Source organism: Amblyomma maculatum, chromosome 6, assembly GCF_055883805.1.
Source record: "Amblyomma maculatum isolate TAMU_Amacu chromosome 6, ASM5588380v1, whole genome shotgun sequence".
NCBI classification, from domain to species: domain Eukaryota; kingdom Metazoa; phylum Arthropoda; class Arachnida; order Ixodida; family Ixodidae; genus Amblyomma; species Amblyomma maculatum.
In genome coordinates this window covers 135829953-135854241 of record NC_139349.1, presented here as the reverse complement: position 1 = coordinate 135854241, position 24289 = coordinate 135829953, and the positions used below count along the sequence as shown (strand labels likewise).

The following is a 24289-nucleotide window of genomic DNA, read 5'->3' as shown; positions in this document are numbered from 1 at the left end:
ACTATAGTAAAACTTGTTGCTGGGATAGTTGGTGCATCTTCGATTAAAAATATGTTACCACAAAACAAGACGGACATGAGAGAGGAAAATGTGAAGACACGCTACTGTAACGTGTTGTCCCATTTTCCTCTCGTGTCTGTCTTGCTTTGCACTAACCTGTTTTTGATCGGATCTGCTAAAACTGGCTTGCTTCAACTCAGTTTGGCACTGTGCTCTGATAGGAAGTGTTTTCAACGCTGCAGAAGGCTGTAGATAGTGCTACTCAAGTACTGTGGTGAGGGAACTGTTGAGGAGGAAGCATTTTCTGCTCACTGCTTGAGTTGATCTCAAGTACTTGCTGACATGCAAAAGGCACTGTTTGCTATTTTTGACATTGGTGTTTTGTTGAATTTGGGACTGGTGTTTGAATGCCAGTTTGGGTATGAATTGTGGGATCCCCCTGCAGGTGCGGCTGAAGGACCGGTACAAGCACGAGAACATCGCCCTGGACCTGGTGAGCTGCCAGTTCACGTTCCACTACAGCTTCGAGAGTCTGCCACAGGCACAGTGTATGCTGCGCAATGCTGCCGAGTGCCTGGCTCCCGGTGGCTACTTCATTGGCACCACCCCTGACGCCTACGATCTTGTGTAGGCCCCTTCCCTTTGCGGGGTTTATTTATTTTTAATTTCTATCGGATAGCTTCTAGAAAAGCTGTAAAGTGGCAACTCTCGCAAATGATTACAGTAAAACCTCGATACAAGAGATACTCAAGGGACCCCAAAAAGATGTCTCCAGTTTTTGTTGCAATGTCAAGAACCAAGAAGGAGTGCCTCCTCTTGACTGGGAAGCCAATATTGTTTCAGTCACATGACAGTGGCTGAAACAACACAGACATTTTGACTTCCCAGTCAAGAGGAGGCACTCCTTCTTGGTTCCTGACATATTGTAACAAAACAGTACATCGATATGGAACAGAATTTAGACAAGGGAACCTAAACTGCCGCACATACAAGTTGGTACGAGTCAGCTGCATTTAATGAGTGTACCTGGGTTAATTGTGTCTCTTATACATAGTGAAGAATTTACTTTAGAGACCTGCAAAAGTCGTCCTTAGTAACAGAGTGTCTCTTGTAACCATGTCTCTTGTATGCAATGTTGTTAACATGGCAAACATAGGAAAACTAATCAAACCATTTTTAAGTGTCTCTTATAACAGAGTGTCTCTTGTAACAAGATTTTACTGTACCATGTTCTCCCTTTTGTGGTACTCAGCTCTTCTGGGGTGAAACGCTTGGGGTTAGGGCCTTTGGCCAACTCACCCTGCCTGGCAGGAACCTGTTAAATAAGGTTACCTGTCTTCATGGGACAAATGTGCAACTATGAGTGGCCTCTGCATGTTCTGAAAGGGGTCTTAGCATTACTATCATACAATTCCGGGTATCTGTGGGTACTAGTGGCAAGAAAAGTAGGCACACCATGGATGCAGATCAAAATTCTTGTTCCTTGCAGTTTAGCAAGCTAGCCATGTTCGTAGACATATCCTTTGGCAGACAGGCCTTCCATGCTACCGTTTTTTTGGTTGCATTGCTAAGTGTGTCTACAGTAGAACCTTCAAGGCACTGAGTGCCAAACTTTAATCTGGTTAGTTTCACACGCAAAAAAAACAGTGTAGCAAAAGCAAGGACTGAACGAAACGTTAACAGTGCATTGTCTGTGTCTTATGCGTCTTTTTTAGTCCTCCTCGTTACTATGCAGTTATTTCGTCGGCTATAAAAGCTGACTGGACTTTTTGTTGTGATACTACAAAGCATTTTAGCAGTAGTGCTGGTTTCAGCAGGACCTTAGTTTTGTGTGGAAACTTCAGAGTTTGGTGTCGTAAAAATAGCCTAGCACCAGACAAAGACCAGGGACGTCCTGGCAGGGACGCGTACCACGACGGCACTGCACTTCCACAATAACTTGTGGTCTCCGGACTGTTTTCGGTTCTGTTTACGTGGGGAAAACTTCATTTCTGATTAACGAGATTTTGTTACATTGTCTTATTACACAACTAACAGTCTCGAAGTTGATTTTTTCATTTAAGCGGAAGTTCTATTTAACAGATTTCTATTTATCAAGATCCTGCTGTTAAAGCACACATCCACTTGTACACAGTGTGGCCATATGCTAACTAGGCAGGAGTAACATAGCTTCTGTTCCGTGTTCACGGTGACATTGGTGGCCATTTTTGATGAGACAAGCAGATGATGGCATTTGGCATTGCAGATGCTTTGTGGGAGTAAACACGTTGAGAGCCTCATATTTCTTGTACTGCAAGATAACTCCTTAAGATCCATTTCATTTTGCTGAAGTTCTCATTGAAACACCAGTCCCATTCTGAAAACTTTATTTTGGTGGAAAAAGTAGTTGCATTATATTTCTATGGTTTGCAGCTAACTGGTTGGCAATGTCATGTCAGAAATTTTGCTGTACTGGCACTCATTCAATGACGTTTCAGCTGCAACAGTTTTCATTAATTTGGAAATGATCTAATGTATGTTGAAAATAAGCTTGTTGTATCACGAATTGAACTTCTTGTTAAGTGGTTGAAAAGTTGTACTACAGTGGATGTTGCTGCCCCTTCAGCAACATTGTTGGATGTTTTGCTATTCCTTTTCTTTTATTACTGAGAACTGGTTTGCAGTCATTTACTGTCACTCATTACAGACGCCGTGTGCGCGAAGCTCCAGGCCTCAAGTTTGGCAACGATGTGTTCCACATTGAGTTCAAGGGCTCCAAGGATCATTTCCCCCTATTTGGAGCACAATACGATTTCCACTTGGAAGAAGTGGTTGATTGTCCAGAGTTTCTGGTCAATTTCGATGTCCTTCAAGAGTAAGTGTGTCCGTGAGTGTCAAGAGTGTCTGTGACTGCTGTATCACCCGCACATGTGATACAGTAGTCACGGACAAAAACTTTTCCGAGATCACTGCAGAATCTGCACTGGAGAAATGCGTATGCCTAAGCGTTGCTGTGTTGTCCACGAGATGTACCAGTGGGATTCCGCGAGTGATAAACACTGAGCCTTTCCTTTCCTATGAACCACTAATTGTCTCTAATTAATTATATAATTAACCCACACAAACATATTTTGTCACTTGCCCATCTTTCCTTGATGCTCTATCCGATGGTACCATTGTTTTTTCGATATATGAACTAACTCCTCTTTCGCGAGAGACCGATACTGGGCCTTTCCTTTCCTGTAAACCATTTAACTGGCTCTAATTAAGTTTCGATGGAGGCGAAACGAAGAGGCGTCCATGTGCCATGCTTTGTCAGTGCACGTTAAAGATCCTCAGGTGTTCGAAATTACCAAGGAGACCTCCGCTATGGCACTCCTTTCACTCTTCTGCTTTCATTCCCATATTCCTCCCTCCCTTTATGGCACGGTTAAGGTGTCCAGAGAACAGGTAGTGACGGGCATTGCATTGCGCCTTTCCTTTTCTGTGCATCAATTATTATTGTTATTGGCTTTAATCGATTACCTAATATAACCACATCAACCATTTTGTCACTTGCACACCTTTCCTTGACACTCTATCCGATGGTACCATTTATTTTTTCATATACCAACTAGTTCCTCTTTTACAGCGCCGGCAAAGTCGTGCCCATGTAAAACCTGCCTACATAGACATACAAGGCTTACGCTTTAATAACCACATCTCCTCTTCCCCCCCTCCTTTGTGCAAGCCATGAGGCCCTGTTGACATTGTGACCATTGTAGGAGAGGGTGAAAGGAAAAGGGAGCAGAATAGTTGTGCAGCAGTGTGAACTGTAGCAGAAGCGCACGGAGCTAACTCTCGTGCCAGCGTCTGCCTTTAGTTGTTTTCTAACATTTGCAATGGATATTCTCATGCTGCTGATGGAAAAACATTGCTTCGCATTGTATGACTGCCCATCAGTTCCTTCCAATCAATTCTTTTCCTCCCTAAGTTCTCTTTTCTTCCCTCCCACCTTGGTGTGGTGCTCTGCGAAAACTGCATAATATATGTGATTAAAATTACTATTGAAGGGGGCAAGATTTAAAGTAATGCAGTTTTTATTTATTTTTTACTTTTTTTTTTCGTATCAGTGTTGAAGTGCTGTGAGCACTATTACATTACCTTGCTTTTGCATAGATCTGCTCAGCACGTTTTGGGATGTTTCACTTCAATTTTGCGTTACAATAAAAATTGTTGTTTTTCTTTTCTTTTTTTCTATTTTGTCATGCGCCTCAACAAAATTGGCTTTGGCTCCAAATAACTATTGACCCTCTGCTTTTGAATCTAGCTCGCACTCAAATAGAACTCATCCGGCATGTTTTGGAAAATATATGCTTAAATCACAGCTTTTAATTTTTCTTGGTAGCTGTTTATAGCTTGAAGGGACCAGAAAATTGTTTGTCTAATCAAAATTACATCTTAGCAGAAGTACTCCTAATAAGATACGTGAGCATGCTGCTTTTTGTAATGTGGTAGTAGTATTAAAAGGCCCCGTCCTTGACGTTCTTCGAAAAATCTGGTGTCAGTTTTGTGAGTGAAAGATCTCAAGCATGCCTCTGGCAGGTGGTAGTTGGCAGGTGACATGGCAGGTGACTTGCATTGTTTTGTTTGTTTATTATTAAAAAACTTTCTTGCTTGTTGATTCCACCTTCATTGCATCTTCTGGCAACTTAAGTTACCTGAATGCCAGAGTATTGCTCCATGTGAGCATTATGCCTATTCTGACATTCTTCTGTAATTTCTTTTCTGGGAGCACAGGTTCACCGGGTCAGCCTCGATGCTGTGACCTAACCTGTGGCACTGTCACTTGTATGATGTGTAATTCAGTGACAGTTAAAACAGTTTTAATGAGAAGGCGAGCTGCATTTCTTCGTTAAGTTAAGACAGTTTTAAATAAGTGATGCAGTAACATGAAAGGCCGTGGAGAAGGGATACTGTTTCAATGCACGCTATGCAGCAGATCTTAGCCTCCAGCAAAGAGAACACTTTCAGTTGGGTAGCAACAGGCCAAAAATACTCCACTTTGTTTTGCAGACAGTGTTCTGTGCCCATAATTTGTGGGGTTGTTTCTCACTTCAAAACAGCTACAACGTCGTGATAAGCTAAAGTTAAATTGGCCGTTGGCTTTGTATTATAACAGTCACAATGTTTATTTCTCTCTTTACAGAATGGCAAAGGAGTTTGGACTGAAATTGGTTTATAAGAAAAGGTTTGAAGATTTTTTCAACCAATTCAAGGATGACCCCGAGGGAAAAGCTCTGCTGCGGAAAATGCAGGCATTGGAGGTAGGCCAGTGTTCCATTTTCCCTTTTTCTAGTAAGCACAGACAGAAGTTTGATGCCCCCTGCTCTGGGATACTCTGAGCGCAGAGGGACCACAACGCAGTCAAGGAAGATGGCACGGTAACTGCCAACTAGGTCATCCTTATTGCTCATGCTGTTGTCCCTTTGCACTCGTGAAATGCTGGGCCAGAAGTGCTCATATCTGGTTTTGCAAAACCTTTGGGATCCTTGGTACACTTTTTGGGAGACCGTGTTTACCAGAATATCTGGCATTGTTTTCATCGGTGTTGTGAGCGAAACATAATGGGTATGAGACTGTGGCAGGTGGTAGCTGGCAGCCGACGTGTCCGTGCACTGATTGGCAGTGAAGTTGGGGCGGGTCATGAGACCATGTAACATAACCGATTTGGCAGGAGTTTCCAACTCGGGGGTTCTGAATTCAGATGGGAGGCTGAAAGGAATGGAACCCTCCGGGATCTTCGCATTCGGAGTCAGGCATGCTACCTCTAGATTCCACAGACACCTTCGTATGGCAAAGCAGTGATGTGCAGTCGTGCCTCGTTAATATGGACACTTTGGTTTCTCACCAAAACTGTCCATAAAGCGAGTCATTCATAATAACGAGTCATGAATAAAACGAGAAGGAATTTATTAAGAAAACAAATTGTAATTAATGACTGTTTTTGTGCATAACGGTGTGCACTGGACTCAAAACTTGACAGAACACTGGCAATTTCGAGTGCGTTATCCTCGTCATCGTTGTCTTCGAAAAATTGTAGTGCAGTCTGAAGTGACTCGCGCACCATGACACGCATATGGTGGGCTTTGTGTTGATCGAACTTTCCAGCACAAACTCCTCACTGGCCAATAAATCAGCGTCCGATTTTATACTCACTGTCACTTCCAAGATGGCCTCGTTACTAAGTAAAGTAGCCGCCAAGTAGCTGCTTGAGATTCTCCTGAGGCGAGGAAACAGCCGAGCTGTCGATACTACCCCCTTCTCTATGAATCCATCGACTTGAGATGCCATGTCAGTTCTTAAAACTTGTCAGCCATATTTTTGAGTAGTCATGCCTAGACAGAGCGTAGAATAATTTTTCTTAGTAAACATCACCTTGTTTTACTGAACAAAACATTCCATAAGTCATCACAGCTAAATCCTATCAAGACAAAGGATAAGGAACGATATGTATACCCGTTAATGTTGCCAAGGCAGCGAGCCTTCTCTTGAAGCATTTCGTCTCGCTCACGACAGCACCATTCGCGCGCACATTTCCAAACCACATTAACAAGGCTGACTCCATTTCTTCGAACTGCGCTGGGCGCTGTCGAACTGTGGGTGACGCTGCAATGCCAACGTTAAGCCATTTGTCGGAGTCATGTAGTATCGATGCTACTGGCGACCTGGCGAGGCTGAGGCATAGTTTAACTTGGGCCCAGTCCCTTACGGCATGGATTTACCAAGATGGCTTTTGCCGCTTGTATTCACAGATTTCTTGCTTCGCGCCAACGTTCAGCTCTGTTCTTTTGCATTTAACTCCTGCCATGCCAAAAGCCAGAATCAAGTTGAGCGTTACAGGCTCCTGATGCTGTGCACATTTTTGCCTAGTTAACCTTTCTGCCTTTCCATTCTTCTGATTCTCTCTTTTCTGCCTTGTACTGTTTCCGTAAGGAAGCGAGGGAGTCAAGTTGGCAAGCTGCTATGCAGAAGCCTATCGAACATCCCATCTTCCGTTTGTATGTGTTCCTATGAAACAAACACTGCAAGCTGAAGTACAGTTTAGAACGACAGCTGGCCAACTACGAAGAGCTGAGACTTGTCAAGGCTGCATCATTGAATCAAAGCGAAGCCAACATGCGTACCGCCTGGGCTCAAAATATGGCAGTTCGGCAGCGCAACAGGGACAAAAACCAAGAGCATGAGAGGGAAGCGCGTCCAGGACGGGACGCCCGGTTTCGGTTGCGTGCTTGTTGCCTTTCTTTTGTCGCTGTACTTTGAGAGTGTGTTGTAACTCTGACCGAAAAGCGTTACCGGCTTCATGGAACATACATTGTGCTTTTGGAAAGAAAGCTTCCCGCCGCCACTTTAGGCACTTGTCTTTCTTCCTGTCATTTCTTTCTTACGCTTTTACCGCCCTCTCTGTTCACGTTCAGCAGAAATTATTGCAACCACATGTTGCTGTTTTCCCGACTGCGGCGGCACTTCCGCTGTGCCCAGAAATCTCCTGGTTCCCCCTTTTCGCGGTCTTTCTTACGCTGACCCTCGGTTTGCTGTGTACGTTTCTTTCGGCTCTTGCCCCCCCCCCCTAAAACGGCGACATGCCCGCTTTGGTTCTTTCCAACCCCACAGTACTCGTTCAGGCATCCGGCTGTATCGGCTGTCGCGTAGGTTCGCGGGCGGCGCATTCCTTCTTTAACTTGCGTTCGGACTCCTCTGATTTTTACCAGCACTGTCCATATTAACAAGACAAAAATACATGGGCCCAAGTGGGCTGTGTGCATTCTTCCCCTGTCCATTGTCCAGACAGCGAGTTTCCATATTACTGAGGCATAATTACATTGAAAAAGTTTCGTACCCAGAAAAACTGTCCATAATTCGGATCGTCCGTATTAACGGGGGTCATATTAACGGGGCACGAGTGTATATACTACCGCAACACAGAAAGACACAATGAAGATAGGTAGACACACAACCGCTGATCAGTGCATGCTGTCTGCGTGTCTTTGGCGTGTCTCTTTTGTGTTGCGATTGCGGCCACGACAGCCGCTTTTGGTGGAGGTGAAAAGCAAAGTGCCCATGCACTGTGCAACGTCAGCGCATAGTTAAGAACCCGAGGTGGTTGAAATTTCTAGAGCCTTTCATCACGGCGTCTCTCATAGCCTGAGTCGCTTAGGGACATTAAACCCAATAACCAAACCAAGTCTAATCTCTTCTGCGTACTAGTATATATTCTGTATTTAAAATGCTCACACTTTTTTTTCGCAGAAAATTGATACGAAGTTAGTGGTGCAATAATTATGCAGGGAAATTTTTTGAGCAAAAGTTGTGGAGCGCGAAACGCAAATTTAAATAGGTGTGAATCACGTGATTCTTAGGCCAGCTGTTGTAAAGATATTGCTTTCAAGCTGAACTTACCTTTGTTATAAATGTACAGGGTCGCCCAAAGCACTAATCGCTAAAGCACTTTATTTGCCGCACGCAGCCTAATCATCACTCCCCACACTTCGTAGTATAATTTTCACAGCAGACCATACAGTTCTACTCTTGATCAGTCTTGTGGGATTCGGGCTTGCTGCGGCTGCCCTTCGCGCGGCCGCCGCCCGCTTCCCAGTTGTTCTCCCCGTTCCCTTTCTCCCGCCTGAGGCGGCGGAGAGAGGCTCGGACGACTTGTCACTGTCGTTCGGGCCACAGCTCCGCCCTGGCGTCCCAGTGGCTGTTCTCATTGGCGCCTTTTGGCGGGAAGACGGCACCGCTTCGACAGCCGCGCTCGCGCGACTGTCCGAGCGGAGCTCAGAGAGAGACTCCTCCGAGACATCGTAAGGTGCGTACGCTACTGTTCTTGTCTGCCGGCCTTTGTCCGCGCAGACCGGTGTGTACTCGAGTTCGTCTGCTCCGGGTCGTACCTGAGAGCGCAACTCGAGCCTGTCGATCGTGATCCAACGATCCGCGACAGGCGTACCTTGCGGTGGTTGCCCACCCTCTCTCAAAGGAACCCTCTGGTCACTGCGAGAGAGAGATCACAGCATGCCCTTGCGTGCTTGCGGCGCGCACGAAGTGACACGGAGTGCGCGCAGGGGAGCCTAGCTCCTCGCGCGCTCCCTTGACACGGTGACTGCGTATTGTGTGTATGTGCGTTTTGTATATATGTGTATGTGTGTGCGTATGTGTGTGTATGTGTGTTTGTAAATATGTGTATGTGTGTGCGTGTGTGTGTGTGTGTGCCGCTGGAGGATGGCGTTTCAATAAACGTCTCCTTTGTGAACTTGGAGGTATGTGTCCTTGCAGCGAAGTGCTCTCCTCCCGGTGGAGGTTGAATGCGCGCTGCGGTGTTTCAGTGTGCGCGTGGTAACGGCTGATCGGGGCTTCGGCTCGCGCGACGCTCGAACCCGCGGTGGTTGGTGGCTTATATCCACGTAGGAAACCACAACTGGCGCCCAACGTGAATTGTCCCTGGCTCCACGAGTCGTTGGACAGCACATCGGCCGAGCCGGTCGCCTTGACGATCAAGCTCATGCGCCATGCCTGCCGCCCCCTGCGCGGCACTCGGCAAAGGCACTGAAACACGCTACATGGTTCTTCGGACCCCCCTGCGGTGCGAACGTTGACCATATGCCTCCGCTGTTTCAGCTTTACGCCGTTGCGGAAGCAATGTGCGCGACGCCGCCGCTGACGGCATCTCCGCACAACAGCACCCGTACCCCGCTAGCAGTCATTTCTGTTCGGGGAACGGCGAGGCGTCGGCCGGGTTTCCTCTGGAAACCGCACCGACAGCGCGCTCAGTTGGCTGATGCGGCTCCGTGAACTTGCGAGCCGGCTGGTGCGCCATTCTCTCTTGGTACAGCATTTCGACTTTTCGGTGCAGTATCTACAGGGGAGAACGAACGTGGTAGCTGACGCGCTATCCCGTGCCCCACTCGCCCGCGGCGGCGTCTTTACGCCGGCAGGCGAAGGGGGCGAAACAGCGGACGAGCCGCAGAGCGGCACGGAGGGGACGCCCGCAGACGGGTTCCCCATTCCGCTATCCGGGTAAGCAGCGCTTCGCAAAGCAGGCGAGGGTGAAAGCTCTTTGTGAGCACATCTGAAACGCCGATGCCAGCGGAAGTTTTGCTGCGAACCTGCGGGGGTCGAAACCAGGCTCTCCTTTGGGATGACTGGGATCGTTTTCAGCCATGAAGAGCTACGACGGGCCAGCAAAATGATCCGTTTTGTCGCGATGTCAGCGACGGTCTCTGGGAGACGAAGCGCCGTTACGCTGCTTGTATTGCAGCGGGCGCAGCGCCGTTACGCTACTTGTATTGAGCGGGCGCAGGGGGGCACGAGCCAGCGTGTGTCGCGGCGTGCCCCGGGGATTCATAATTGCTGGGCCATGACGGGCTCGCGCTGAAATACATAGCCACGGATGATGAGTCCTTGAACCATTTGAAGTGGCTATTCCCCAATGTCTGAGCGGCGCTCTGTTGCGTTCTCTCACGACAAACAATTGGCTGGTCATCTGAGTGGCTCCAAGGTTTTAAGAAACTGAGTCAATCGGTGACTGCAGCCGGCATGAAGCGCGACATTTTCCGCTGTTGCCGTTCCTGCCATGTCTGTCAAATGGAGAAGTCGAGGGGTGGCAAGCCACCGGGCATGACGAAGCCAACTGACAGTGTGCGTCCGTGGCAGATGGCCACCTGCGATTTCATGGGGCATTTCCCCAGTAACAAGCAGGGGCTCATTGCTGGAGAATCCCCCTATGGGGAAAGCCAGCCGTGCCTACATCGCAGACCTGAAGGCCCATGCGTAACGGTCTGACGAGCTTGCGCTGGTGCCCATTGTCACAACAGGCAAGTGCCAAGGCACAACCGATGCGGTGGAACGCAGCCGTGCCCCGCACCGGTACAAGGTGAGGCGACGTTCACCTGTGTGATTGATGCCGGACGACGGGCCTTTTCCGCAACCGAAGGCATACCGCCTCACCGAGCGAGCTTGCTCGTTTAACCCTACCCGGAAGCAAGGTTGGTCTCCCCCTTTTCTGGCTCGCTCAGTTCCAGCCTGTGTGCTTTATTATTTTTTTTTTGTGCCTCTGTTCCAATTTTTCGCTTTCTTCTGTTTCCATTCTTGCTTCTTAACTTGTAAATATTGTACAGTGAGTGCCTTCTTTTGTACAGCGCGTCTTCTCTCCTCTTCTTGAAATTCCCCGCAGGGGGCACCTGTTAAAGCAGGTGTTTGTGTGTTTTGTGCGACACCACGGACCCCGAGCACCCACGCTTAGCCGTGCGTGGCATCGTCGTGTCTGGGGAAAAGGGGATCCTGGTGGTTGAGCCAATGCCGAGTGTTTGGACCCTTAAGGCCCCTCGGTGGAGGCAACACACCACTTTGGCCCACGCTTCCCATAGACGGCACCTTCGGGCTGACCCACCCGGGGGAAATCGGCAGTCGCCTTTTCCTATCCTCCCCTCCATCTTTCACTTTCCTATCCTCTTTCTCAGAACTTTCCTGTCTTCTCCTCCCTTCTCGCTTTTTCCTTTTTCCTGGCGGCGAGGGTTAACCTTGTGTGGCTAACCACCCTGCGTTACGCCGTATTTGGTTATAGTCAGAGTGTACAGCTGACGTGGCCAGGACTCTTTGTACAAGCTCCTTTCCCGTCCCCTTGTTGGGCTCCATGGTGGGTGGCTGCCACTTTGGCCGAAAAATATCACATTTTATGGCTGCTTCTCTTTCTGGAACTGATCGCCCTCTCAAAAGAGGGCGGACCGATGTAACCCATGAATTTTTTCAAAAAAACAAAGAAGTTTTCCCAAAGTACTATGTGATACATAGTGAAGAAGAGCAAAAATCAGCGAGAATTATCTCCCCATTCATAGTTGAGAAATCACTGACAAGTGCACTAGGTACAGGTTACAAGGTGAAAAAACTGGCAAGTGGAGACCTACTGCTTGAATTGAAAGACTACATGCAATACTTGAAACTGTCCAACATTGAGTGTATCGGGGACATACCTGTCTCGATCACTGCTCATCGATCACTGAACACTGTCCGAGGTGTGATTTCAGAAAATGATTTCATACACTTGACAGAAAAAGAACTGTTAGAAGGACTTGCTGATCAGAACGTTGTAAATGTCCAGAGGATTAAGATAAGAAAAGAAAACAAAGAAATCCCGACAAAGCACATTGTCCTTACATTTGCTTCCAGTGCTCTCCCTGACACCATTGAAGTAGGCTACCTGAAGATAAGTGTAAGACATTATATACCGAACCCTAGACGATGCTTTAACTGCCAGAAATTCGGCCACGGCTCACAGAGTTGTCGCGGTCGCCGAACTTGTGCGAAATGCGCTTCAAAAGAACACTCAACTGATGAATGCACCGAAACCACATTGCAGTGTGCTAACTGTGAAGGAGAACACCCTGCTTATTCAAGGTCTTGCCCCACGTGGAAAACTGAAAAAGAAGTAATCACTATCAAAACAAAAGAAAACTTGTCATATAAAGAAGCGCGACAAAAACTGGCCACTACTCCTGCTTTTCAGTTCACTGCAAAACCAAGTTATTCTGGTATGGCACAACAGCGCGGGGTGCCACACCAACATATAGCACCTGCCCAGGCCACACAGAGTGAGCCTCGGGCAGGGCTACCCGCGCCCCAGGTGGAAGTGGCTCATGCTGCTCCCCCACCTCCATCTCAAAAGAAGGCTATGCAGCCCTCCGGGTTGACAAACCTGAAGGTCTCTCCTCATGAGGCGAGGCCTAACACGAAAGAACACTTATCTGGGGCGCGCTCCTCCGCTGCCTCTGAAGAGGAGGCAATGGACACGAGCCCCGGTAGGGCTGTGCCTTCGACGTCAGACGGACGACGGCACAGCTTAGACCGTCAAAAAAAAGACAGGCCCCGAGTCGTTGGGCCAAAAAAAAACCTAAGCTAGTTTTTCACATTTTTCATAAAATAAGATGGCTTGTATAATACATTGGAATTGTAGAGGACTACTAAATAATTACAGCGACATAAAGGACATCCTGGCTACATTCTCCCCATTGGCTTTGTGTCTCCAGGAAACCAACTTAGGTCCTCAGAACAAAAATTTCCTTAAAAATTATAAAATCATCCGCCGGGACCGGGAGCTGTCCAGCAGACTCTCGGGTGGTGTAGCCATCGTCGTGAAAACTGGAATCGCTGCTCAGGAGCTGACTCTTAATACCAGACTTGAAGCGGTAGCAGCCACATTATTAACACATAAAACCATCACAGTATGTTCAGTATACCTCCAACCACACATGAAGATAACACTAGATGATTTAGAAGACCTTTTACAACAGCTTCCCGAGCCGTATCTTTTAGTTGGTGATTTTAATGCTCATTCGTGTCTTTGGGGCAGCGAGCAAACAGATACTCGTGGTCAGCTTATAGAAGATTTTATTTTATGCAGCAATGTGTGTCTCCTAAACTCTGGCAATCCAACATACTACTCCCCAGCCACAGGCAAAGCGAGTTGTTTAGATCTGTCTTTTAGTTCACCTTCTATTTTTACAGATTTTAAATGGGAAGTTTTAAATAATCCGTACGGAAGCGACCATCTTCCTGTCATGATCAGCTTATCATCCTCACCATCAGTCATCCCGACAAAACCCAGGCGGTGGAAACTGCATTTAGCTGACTGGTCTTTGTTCAGGCAAGAAGCCAGTCTAAATGAAATTTATTCAGAGAAAATTGATATAGACAAAATGAATGAAATATTTACAGCATGCATTCTTGCGGCAGCACGTCTATCCATTCCCCAATCCACAGGAGTAGTGCACCAAAACCACAAAGTCTGGTGGACACAGGACTGTAAAGAAGCCAAAAAAGAACAAAATAAAGCCTGGGGTATTTTTCGGAGATACCCAACATATGAAAATCTGACAGTTTTTAAAAAAGCAAGAGCCAAAGCTCGATATATTCGTCGTAATGCCGAAAAAAAATCATGGCAGAAGTATGTTACATCTATAAACAGCTCCACAACATCAAAAAAAATGTGGGAACAAATTCATAAACTAAATGGCAGCTTCTCCCCATTCACAATTCCAATCCTCACAGCTCCTAATACACAGACAAGCATCGAAGAACAAGCTAATATATTAGGTGTGCATTTCCACAAAATTTCGAGTTCTGCACACTATACAAAAACATTCTTAAAGTACAAGGACAGGATTGAAAAATATAGACTTCCTACGAGGGGCAGCACGAACACACCTTACAATAGGCTGATTACGCTGCAAGAACTGAAAGATGTTCTCGCTTGCGGTAAAAAAACTGCACCTGGTCCTGATGAGATTCATTATGAGATGCTCGCCCATCTATCAGAAGCATCTGTAGAAGCGCTTCTAAAGTTTTTTAACAAAATCTGGGTACTAGCTAAAATACCGGAGACTTGGAAAAGAGCCATAATTGTGCCGTTCCTAAAACCCGGCAAGCCGCCGACCTGTACTGGGAGTTACAGGCCTATAGCCCTAACTAGTTGTTTAGCAAAATCTTTTGAAAGTATTTTAAACACTAGATTAACCTATATTTTAGAATCAAGTAAACTTCTTAATATTCATCAGTGCGGTTTTAAGAAAGGATGCTCAACTACGGACCACCTAGTACGCCTCGAAAACACTGTCCGCGAGGCGTTTATACATAGACAGCATTGTCTCGCTGTTTTCTTCGATCTAGAAAAAGCATATGATACAACTTGGAGATTCGGCATCCTACGTGATCTAGCAGCTTTGGGCATCCGTGGTCGAATGCTCAGTGTTTTAAAAGACTTTCTTTCACATCGTTCATTCCAAGTGCGCCTCGGTACCACCTTGTCGACAAGCTTCATTCAGGAGAATGGGGTACCTCAGGGGTGCATTCTAAGCACAACGCTTTTTGTTGTAAAAATCAATTCCATTACCAATGAAATCCCAAATTCCATTATGTGTTCACTCTACGTAGATGACCTCCAGATAGCCTGCACCTCTTCCAATATATCAACGTGTGAGAGACAAATACAAATAACAATAAATAAACTAGTGGCATGGGCCGACAAAAATGGGTTTCAGTTTTCCCCCCAAAAGACGGTGGCAGTTATGTTTTCACTCAAACGGGGTATTCAGAACAACCCTGTCTTGCACTTAAATAGAACCGAATTACCAGTTAAAGAAGAGCACAAATTCCTAGGCATTACTTTCGATAAAAAACTCACATTTCTACCTCACATAAACACACTAAAAAAGAAAGCCTCAAAATCTCTTAACATACTGAAAGTTCTTTCGCGGAAACATTGGGGTTCCGACAGGGCATGTCTTTTACATGTATACCGTTCTGTTGTACGCTCCCGCGTGGACTATGGGAGTATAGTGTACGGTTCAGCTAGGCCTTCATATCTAAAAAAACTGGACCCTGTACATAACTTAGGTCTGCGCCTTGCATGCGGTGCATACAGAACATCCCCTATAAGCAGCCTGTATGTAGAAACAAATGAGCCTTCACTGGAAGACAGACGAATAGCCCTCACGTGTGCTTACATTCTAAGAATAAGGTCACAGAAAAAACACCTCTGTTATCCAGTTGTCACGACTTGCCCCTCTCGATTAATTTTCACAAATAAACCCAAAGCAACAAGGCCACTGATCATGCGATTCGAAAGCATGTGCAGTGAGTTGCAGGTCCTGGACACCTTGCCTGATGTCGCACAAAACAACAGCCCTCTACCTCCATGGTACAGTCTTCCTGAAATCTGTGACCTCACTCTCACACAGTTTCCAAAAACCAAAACCCCACAAGAGCACATTATTCAGGAATTCCTAAATTTGCAGGAAAAGTACAAAAACTTCACAGACTTTTATACCGATGGATCTAAAACTGCTGTGTACACTGGAAGTGCAGTTGTGCAAGGAGATTCTGTGGAAATCATAAGACTTCCACACTGTGCGTCTATTTTCACTGCTGAATCCTATGCCATTTCTGTTGCCGTAGAGAAAATATTAAAAGAGAATGTCATAAACAGCATTATATTTACAGACTCTCTAAGTGTTCTCACAGCTCTAAATTCCAGAAATGCAGCTGCTCCTTTACTTGGAAACATAATACACAATATAGCAACAGCCATAGCTCGAGGATACAACGTAAAATTCTGCTGGGTCCCGAGTCACGTGGGCATTAAAGGCAATGACAGAGCAGACACATGTGCTGCTGAAGCCCGCGACAAGCAAATAAAGAGCATAAGCATACCTTACAAAGACTGTACGAAACTTGTACATCTCAAATTAAAAGAAAAATGGCAGTCTGCCTGGGACAGTGAAGTGGGAAATAAACTACACTTGGTAAAGCCCATTTTGGGAGAATGGATGTCGTGCCGGCATAAGGAGCGTTTTATAGAAGTGATCCTATGCCGTCTCCGCATTGGACACACGCACCTGACACACAATTTTTTGTTGAAAAAAGAAGAGAAACCACGATGCGAAAAATGCGGAGAGGAACTAACTATTAACCACATTTTTTTCACATGCGCAAGTCTTGAAAGGATAAGAAAAAAATTTTTTGCAAAGTTTTACAAAGAATACATTCCTTTTCACCCTAAACTGATTTTAGATGATGATGGACTTGTTGATTTATCTTGTGTTTTTAGTTTCATAAGGGAAGCAAATGTTTTACACAAACTGTAGGAAAAAATGAAACATACGTCACTAAGAGAAACTGAAACCTTGTGCTAAGCACATCATGGTGTTGGCAGCTTAAGCGCCATTGGATCTAAAACAACCCAAGCTTTTAAAAGGAGATTTTTAAACAAATTAGTTTTTAACACACTCATTTTCCCATTTCTTGCAAAACAAAACTTTCACCTTGCTCGTGGCGCATGATAGCCTTAGTTGCTTATGCGCCAAAAAACCCAACACAACACAACAAATCTTCTTGAAATTGCGAGGGTTGCTCATTAGGCAGCCCCGTCATTAGGCAGCCCCGACGCGCGGCTTTTCTGGTGCGTGCGGAAAGGAAGTTGGGGCCGTTTGGGGACGGGGAGCATGGACGATGCCCCTTTCACCCAAGGCCGCCGCGGCGGTTGCGAAGGTGCTCGGGACAGGTTCGCCGCGGAAGGTCGGCATCACCCTTTGGTGTGTGAGTGGCTGTGCGTGTGCGTGCCTGGGCGTGGAGGCGACGACGTCGCGCCATGTGTGTTTGCCGGCGTGTGCGAAGCGCGGTGGAAAGGAAGCCCCGCGCGGTCTTCCCATGTGCGTCTTGGATCGCCACGGAGCCACGGACTTTCCACACCCAGGGCCCCTTCGGCGTGTTCGCTGTCCCTGCACCTAACCTGTACCACCACCGACCGAGATCGTTTGCAGCCAAGGGTGAACGTTGGCCACCCAGAAGTCAACGAGCGGTGAGTCACCGCAGGCTCCCTGAGCTGCACCGACGATCTTTGGGACTTCTGTACATAGTTGTGTTTGTACATAGTTGTTCTGTACATAGTTGTATTCTGTAAATAGTCGTTGTAACATAGCCTCCGGAACTTTGTACATTATTCTTCATGTCATCTTGTTCATTTTTTTTTTTTTTGTGCGCCTTGCTAATGTTTTGTCTTTCTTGAGTGTCTGTCTTTTCGAGATTTTTCTTGCTGGAACTGAGGTGTAGTTGACTTGTTGCGTGAGGATAGCATTCTTTTCTTCATGCTGGGGACCTGCCGCGTGCTTTCACTGATGGGTAGGAGGGCAATTAAGGAGAGGAGGATGTGGGATTCGGGCTTGCTGCGGCTGCCCTTCGCGCGGCCGCCGCCCGCTTCCCAGTTGTTCTCCCCGTTCCCTTTCTCCCGCCTGAGGCGGCGGAGAGAGGCTCGGACGACTTGTCACTGTCGTTCGGGCCACAGCTCCGCCCTGGCGTCCCAGTGGCTGTTCTCATTGGCGCCTTTTGGCGGGAAGACGGCACCGCTTCGACAGCCGCGCTCGCGCGACTGTCCGAGCGGAGCTCAGAGAGAGACTCCTCCGAGACATCGTAAGGTGCGTACGCTACTGTTCTTGTCTGCCGGCCTTTGTCCGCGCAGACCAGTGTGTACTCGAGTTCGTCTGCTCCGGGTCGTACCTGAGAGCGCAACTCGAGCCTGTCGATCATGATCCAACGATCCGCGACAGGCGTACCTTGCGGTGGTTGCCCACCCTCTCTCAAAGGAACCCTCTGGTCACTGCGAGAGAGAGATCACAGCATGCCCTTGCGTGCTTGCGGCGCGCACTCCGTGTCACTTCGTGCGCGCAGGGGAGCCTAGCTCCTCGCGCGCTCCCTTGACACGGTGACTGCGTATTGTGTGTATGTGCGTTTTGTATATATGTGTATGTGTGCGTATGTGTGTGTATGTGCGTTTGTAAATATGTGTATGTGTGTGCGTGTGTGTGTGTGTGTGCCGCTGGAGGATGGCGTTTCAATAAACGTCTCCTTTGTGAACTTGGAGGTATGTGTCCTTGCAGCGAAGTGCTCTCCTCCCGGTGGAGGTTGAATGCGCGCTGCGGTGTTTCAGTGTGCGCGTGGTAACGGCTGATCGGGGCTTCGGCTCGCGCGACGCTCGAACCCGCGGTGGTTGGTGGCTTATATCCACGTAGGAAACCACAGTCTTGATCCAAGTTCGTGTGGACACTGCAACCGCTGCCTCCAGCAACGCACGCAGAACTCGACGCCGAACTGCCTGTTGGCAGCACGGTTGCCGTGTTCTAGCGCATACTCAGTAGCTTTCAGCAGAAAAGCAGCTGTACAGCTTGCGTACCACCCCATCGCGATGTGGCACCAAGAACACGGTAGACGGCGGAACAAAAGTAACACAGACAGACCGAAGGAGCTATAGCAATGAGACGTGGAGACACCTCTCAAAATGGCGGAACGTGCACAGCGGCTCAATGAGCATAACCTATGATGATAATAATAATATTCCCAAACACGCTATCGCCGCCTGGTAGCGTGCGCACACAACTAGGCGAGCTAGTATCAGTAGCGCTTTAAAGATTGCACTTTCTATTACTAGCAGACGACTCTCGTGGTGGTAACTTTGCTGATGCGATGATTAGGCAAAGAAATAAAATTCAAATTTTTGACAGTCAGTGTGGAGGTGCGAGCATTATGCGATTAAATACGGTACTGGTTAAATGGGGCTTTGTATAATATGTCGGGTTGTATTTCACATAATATGGTGGCCTACAACTAGAGGCTAAAGAGTAGTTATGAGATAACAGAAGCGCGAATTAATGGATTAGGGATTATATAAGTAAAAAAAATGACTGTGTACGCAAATAGGTTTTGCAAGGTGAGCACGGGATCCCTTGACACTGTCCGCATCATACCCTTAGAAGCGAAGCTTAAGTGTTCCTTCCCACTAATTCCCTTCTAAACTTTTAACCTTTGTGTGGTCCTGAATTCTGCATATGGGGTCAATCCCGGAATTATTGAAGTCGAAGGCGATTGCAAAATCAAGAAGAAATGGGCAGAGAATAGTGCAAAAGCATGATAACTTATGGTCGCAAAGTGAAACGGACTGGTTTCCAAGAAAAGGCTAACGTGGCAGGGGCAGCAGAATGATAGGTGAGTGAATGAGATTAGAAACTTTGCTGGGATTTGGTGGCTGCATCTGGCACAGGACTGGGCTGATTGGAGAGATATGTGAAAGTTGGCGAAATCAGGCTGATGATCTTATCTGTAACCCAGAAGCGTGATTATAATGCACCCATGTTAGCGCCACACTTCTTGCAGTAACATTGTGCCACTGGAATACTAGTGGCACACCACTCACTCATAGGAGGCCTAATTTTGTTATCACTTATCAATATTTAATACATTTTTTTTTCCTGCCTCTTGTTGTTGTAAGCTCGTACATAACATTGATAATGGAAAGTGCTCCACAGTCACTGGCTGGAAGTTAATGGCAACGAAGCCTCTGCGATCTGCATCGAAAAAAATTGCATTGATGTCACAATAATTAGTATCCAAAAAAAAGAAAAGGAACACATGGAGCAGAAATTCTTGTATTTCATCTTCTTTTCTAGCTCATAAAAGCTGTTTTCAGTGAATGGAGCCTGTTTGCCATCAGATGTGATGATCTGTTAATACAAACCAACTTTGCCTTGCCTTTGGCGTCTGTGGGCACATTGGCAGAGATCCATCTATAGCCCCTGTGTATAACTCCCCGAATGTTTGCTTTAAAACCATGCTGCATAATTTGTTGTGCATTGCCTGCTTTCCAAGCCCGTTGAAGTTGGTGGGACATAATAGCCCTCACCGCCCTTCCCATCCCTAGAAAAAAAAGTTGGAGAGCATACGCACGTACTTCTCTACACAGCTTGGGAGGCTGCTCTGTCCCACAGAGACCGTCGTGACCACCATCAGCTGTCCAAATGGGTGTGCTGGATAGTGACAGCCAGCTGCGTACTGGTTGGCACGAATTATCAATTTGCCGTTAGTTAAATTTCCTCGTCCTCATCTTCCTCTTCTTCCTGCACCTACATGGCTTAGAAGCAAACCCCTCGAGCTTTTTACTTTTGAGAAATGCTTCTACTGTTGTTCTTTAGTACTTGCCCGTAATAATTTAGTAATAAAAAAGAAACATTTCTCACTAGCTTCAAACTGAAACTTGTTTTTGACTTTCCAGGCGTACCCACCATTCGGTGGCCAGAGGACCCAAGGCAAAGACCCAGATGACTACAGGCACGCCGCAGAGCAATTAGAGAAGCTGAAGGCACAGGAGCAAGATTCTCAAAGGAGGGTGCTTGTGGTAAGTATGTTTGACAACTGCATGCAGTGTAGTGTGCACAGTAAAAGGTCATTAGCGATTCGACATGCCAGTTTAGAAATCAGGATAATTTGAACTGACAGCACAGTCCCAACCAGTGTTCATTGCAAGTCTGTGGCATCGGATGCTCAGTAATTTGGATGCTGTAGTCCTTGCACCAAATTAGCACTCCCGGAATGGAGGGCATGTCTTGGTATTCGGGGTACAGCGAGCGACCATTGGAGTATGCCTGCTGCAACCTGAACAGCATGCTGCAGGGCCACCCACACACCTCTGGCTTGCGCGTTACGGGAGGCTTGACAAAAAACGGTCGGCCCCCTTCGAGAATGGTCTCACCACTTAGCTTTGAGTTTGCTTTTCTGGTTTCACGCCAACTTACGACCACTGCGGCTATTGGCCCTATTGGCCACTCATAGCCAGCAAGCCCATGCTCTCTTGCCATTGGCCGTTTCCCACCTCTTCATCCTCGTATTTTACCATTTTTCCACATGCCATTTGCTCCCTGCACGGTGATGGCAGAACTCGACGTGCGCACCACTGCCGCTGTTGTCTTGCTGTGGTGCTCTAAAGCCTCCTGAGATGTGGCATAGCCACTTGCGTGTGTGTGTGTGTGTGTGTGGGGGGGGGGGGGGGGGGGGGGCGACTGCCATGTTGCACCATGAACACCATGAAGTGTGCTGAAGAGTCCATTGTCATTTTGAAACAGTTCAGTTTCAACGATTATAACAGCATGCTTGCACTCATAAAGCATAGATTGAAATGTGAAAAATTTCGCTCATTGTCAAATATACCGTATTTACTCGAATATAACGCGACCGCAAATATAACGAGAGATAATCGCTTGAAAAAGTACCTTTAATAGACATTATGGCCATTGCAGTCTAATCAAAAACGCTCATTCGTCGTCATCGTCGCCAGAGGCCGAGTTCTCGAAACCAAGTTTTCCTTTTCACCCTCGTCCTCCCAGATGATTCGAGAGCCTTTGCGGTCAGGCTCACATTTAAAAGTCACCTCCCGCTGCATCCGCCACCCATGTAAGGTAGATTAACATATATTATGGTGAGGCTACCCAAAAAACAGTGTCTAGTCGTCGAACTGCCGCAGAATTTCCTATTTCTTCTGCTATCACAATAGCTTTTTTAGGCAAACGTCGTACCGTGCATGGCGCGTTGCCATCGTGCGAAATGCAATAACAGAAGTAAACGTGCTAATCCACTGTGAAAGATGGAAACCGATACAGAATGGTGGCGGATTCAATATGGTTGCACCCCGCCCCTGCTTTAGGCCAACCGAATCGCAGGATTCGATTATAACGCAAGGGTAGACTTTGAGAGCCAAAAATCGTAAAAAACATTTGCGTTAAATTCGAGTAAATACGGTAATCTGCCTCAGAAACCACCTTTAGTTGTGAAACTGCTGTGCTAATTGCACCAAACTCATACCTTCAGGTCTTCTGAACTTTCCATGAAATAAATGAATTGGAACCCACCTTATGATTTCACTAATATTGTTCCAGATTTTACGAGAAATACATTTTATTAACGAGAAATCTAGAATCCTATTAAAACCACATCGTTGCTGATGATATCTTGTGCCACCACAACAGGGCAATATGAGCCACCTGATGAAGCACTATCAGCTGCCTTAATTTTGTAGTGACTTCCATCATACACGCATGAGGCACAAATCCACATTCAAAAATCGATAGCTCTCTTCGCACACTCACCGAGTCTTAGTTGTACCTCATACCTATATCCCATTTACCGTATACACGCGTGTAATGGCCGCACTTTTTTTTCCGAGATTGGGGTGAAAATCAGGGGGTGCGGCGATTACATTAGAAAAAAGACAGCGAAAAAAATTATTTGCGGTGGTACCTGCCTTTATTATTGTCAAAAAACGCGTCCTCCTCCTCCTCCTCCTTTGAACTCATCGGGACTTCAGGCTCGTCCTTGTCCCAGATTAGGTCATCCTCCGTACCGTCCAGCCTGTTTGATATCCCTGTCACCTTGAAACTTTTTTCCACAGTCTCGAACGAAACCGTGGCCCACGCTGCGAGTATCCAGTGGCAAACGGCCACAAGCGATGCTCGTTTCAGTCGGCCGGTTGGAGTCTTCTGGTGGAGAGTCGTTGCCATCCACTCACTGTACGCACGGCAAAATCCACACTTAAAAGGGTATTTTCCCATCGAGGAAAAAGAAAATCTTCAGCTCACGAGCGCAGAACAAGTCAAGGCAGCGATGCGTTCTGATTGCGAGATCGCACGTGATATGCTTCAGGCGATCGAGGAAATGGCTGTAAAACGGAGGAGCGAACAGACTTGGATTGGATTGGATTTGCTGGCCTCACCCTTTGTTACGGGCGGGCATCGCTGCGGCTAGGAGCGCCCCCTTTGTAACGGAGGTGGTGGCCGCTGCCCCCATGCTCGACTTTTTTTTTTCCTCAAATATTTTGTTCTTAATTCTTATTGGCAATTCTACTTCTAACCTTACGCTTCATTTTGGCTTTCACTTGATTTTTGGGCCCCACCTGGCGGCAGTAACCACAAAACGTTCCGTATTTCTTGCACCACACAGTAGACGGCACTGCCCAACTTCCTGAAACTCATGGTGCGGCTTTTACTTGGGAAATTTTTTTTAAGTTTTTTTTCCCAATTTTTTTTCTAAAGTTCGGGGTGTGGCCATTACACGTGTGTATACGGTACTACAGTAGAATACAGCTTAAAAAAATACAGCAGTTGCTAACTATGGACAGTGGTACGTTGCATGTGTATTCGCTAGACAGTAAACAGAATCAGTTTTTAATTCTTGACTACAGTGTAACCCACTTATATAATTACCAGATACAACGATATATCGCTTATAAAGATCGAATTCTTTGGGTTTATCAGTTTTCTCGTTGCCCCTATGTAAAAATAAACCACATATAGCAATTGGTTATTGACGGCATATCGGATACAATATTAGCTTTCTAGTGCCCGGAAGATGTTTACTACAAAAATGCCACATTTCTGAACAGGCCTCACTAAACTGACATGTGCAATCTCATTCTTGTCACATAAACTGAACCTATGTTTTCTTTTTATGTCCGATCTCTAATGCGGGGCAGCAGTAGCCAGCGTTTGGCAGGTCTAGTCACACTGTCAATGGAACGACTGCTTGTGGTTTGTGCACTACTGTACTTTGTGGCACAACAGAAGACTGAAATTATCTGATGTTCATGTCTGACGGCTAAGATGTTCTGCAGGAATTCTACTTCCATCTCATGCATTGCCTAAGGTGATAAAGCAAGTGCAGTTTTAAAATCGCTCTGCTACTCAACTTCCTGGCAATGTTTGGAAAATAAGCTATGTAACAAGTCCAGACATGAAGTACATGTAGCAGAGCAAGGATTAATTTTCTGCTAGGATAAAACTAGGTCTCGGTCGTTCTCATTCTGGTTTGAGCGCTTGGGCTTTTGCCATGATGGGACTTAACAAAAATGCTTCAGACTGCATGCATCGTCCTTGAAAGTGTCACGTCTGACTCATTTTTTTCCCTCTTTTTC

The 24289-nt window shown here is 46.6% G+C and overlaps 1 protein-coding gene across 1 annotated transcript in view; it reads left to right on the top strand.

Moving 5' to 3' along the window:
- The window catches only part of Rnmt (RNA guanine-7 methyltransferase), a 56320-nt gene that overhangs the window by 22158 nt on the left and 9873 nt on the right, over positions 1 to 24289 (top strand). The window contains exons 5-8 of the mRNA XM_084607461.1: positions 446 to 627; positions 2687 to 2854; positions 5168 to 5285; positions 20603 to 20725. Of these exons, the coding sequence (XP_084463587.1) occupies positions 446 to 627; positions 2687 to 2854; positions 5168 to 5285; positions 20603 to 20725 (591 nt within the window). The remainder of the gene's footprint in view (positions 1 to 445; positions 628 to 2686; positions 2855 to 5167; positions 5286 to 20602; positions 20726 to 24289) is intronic.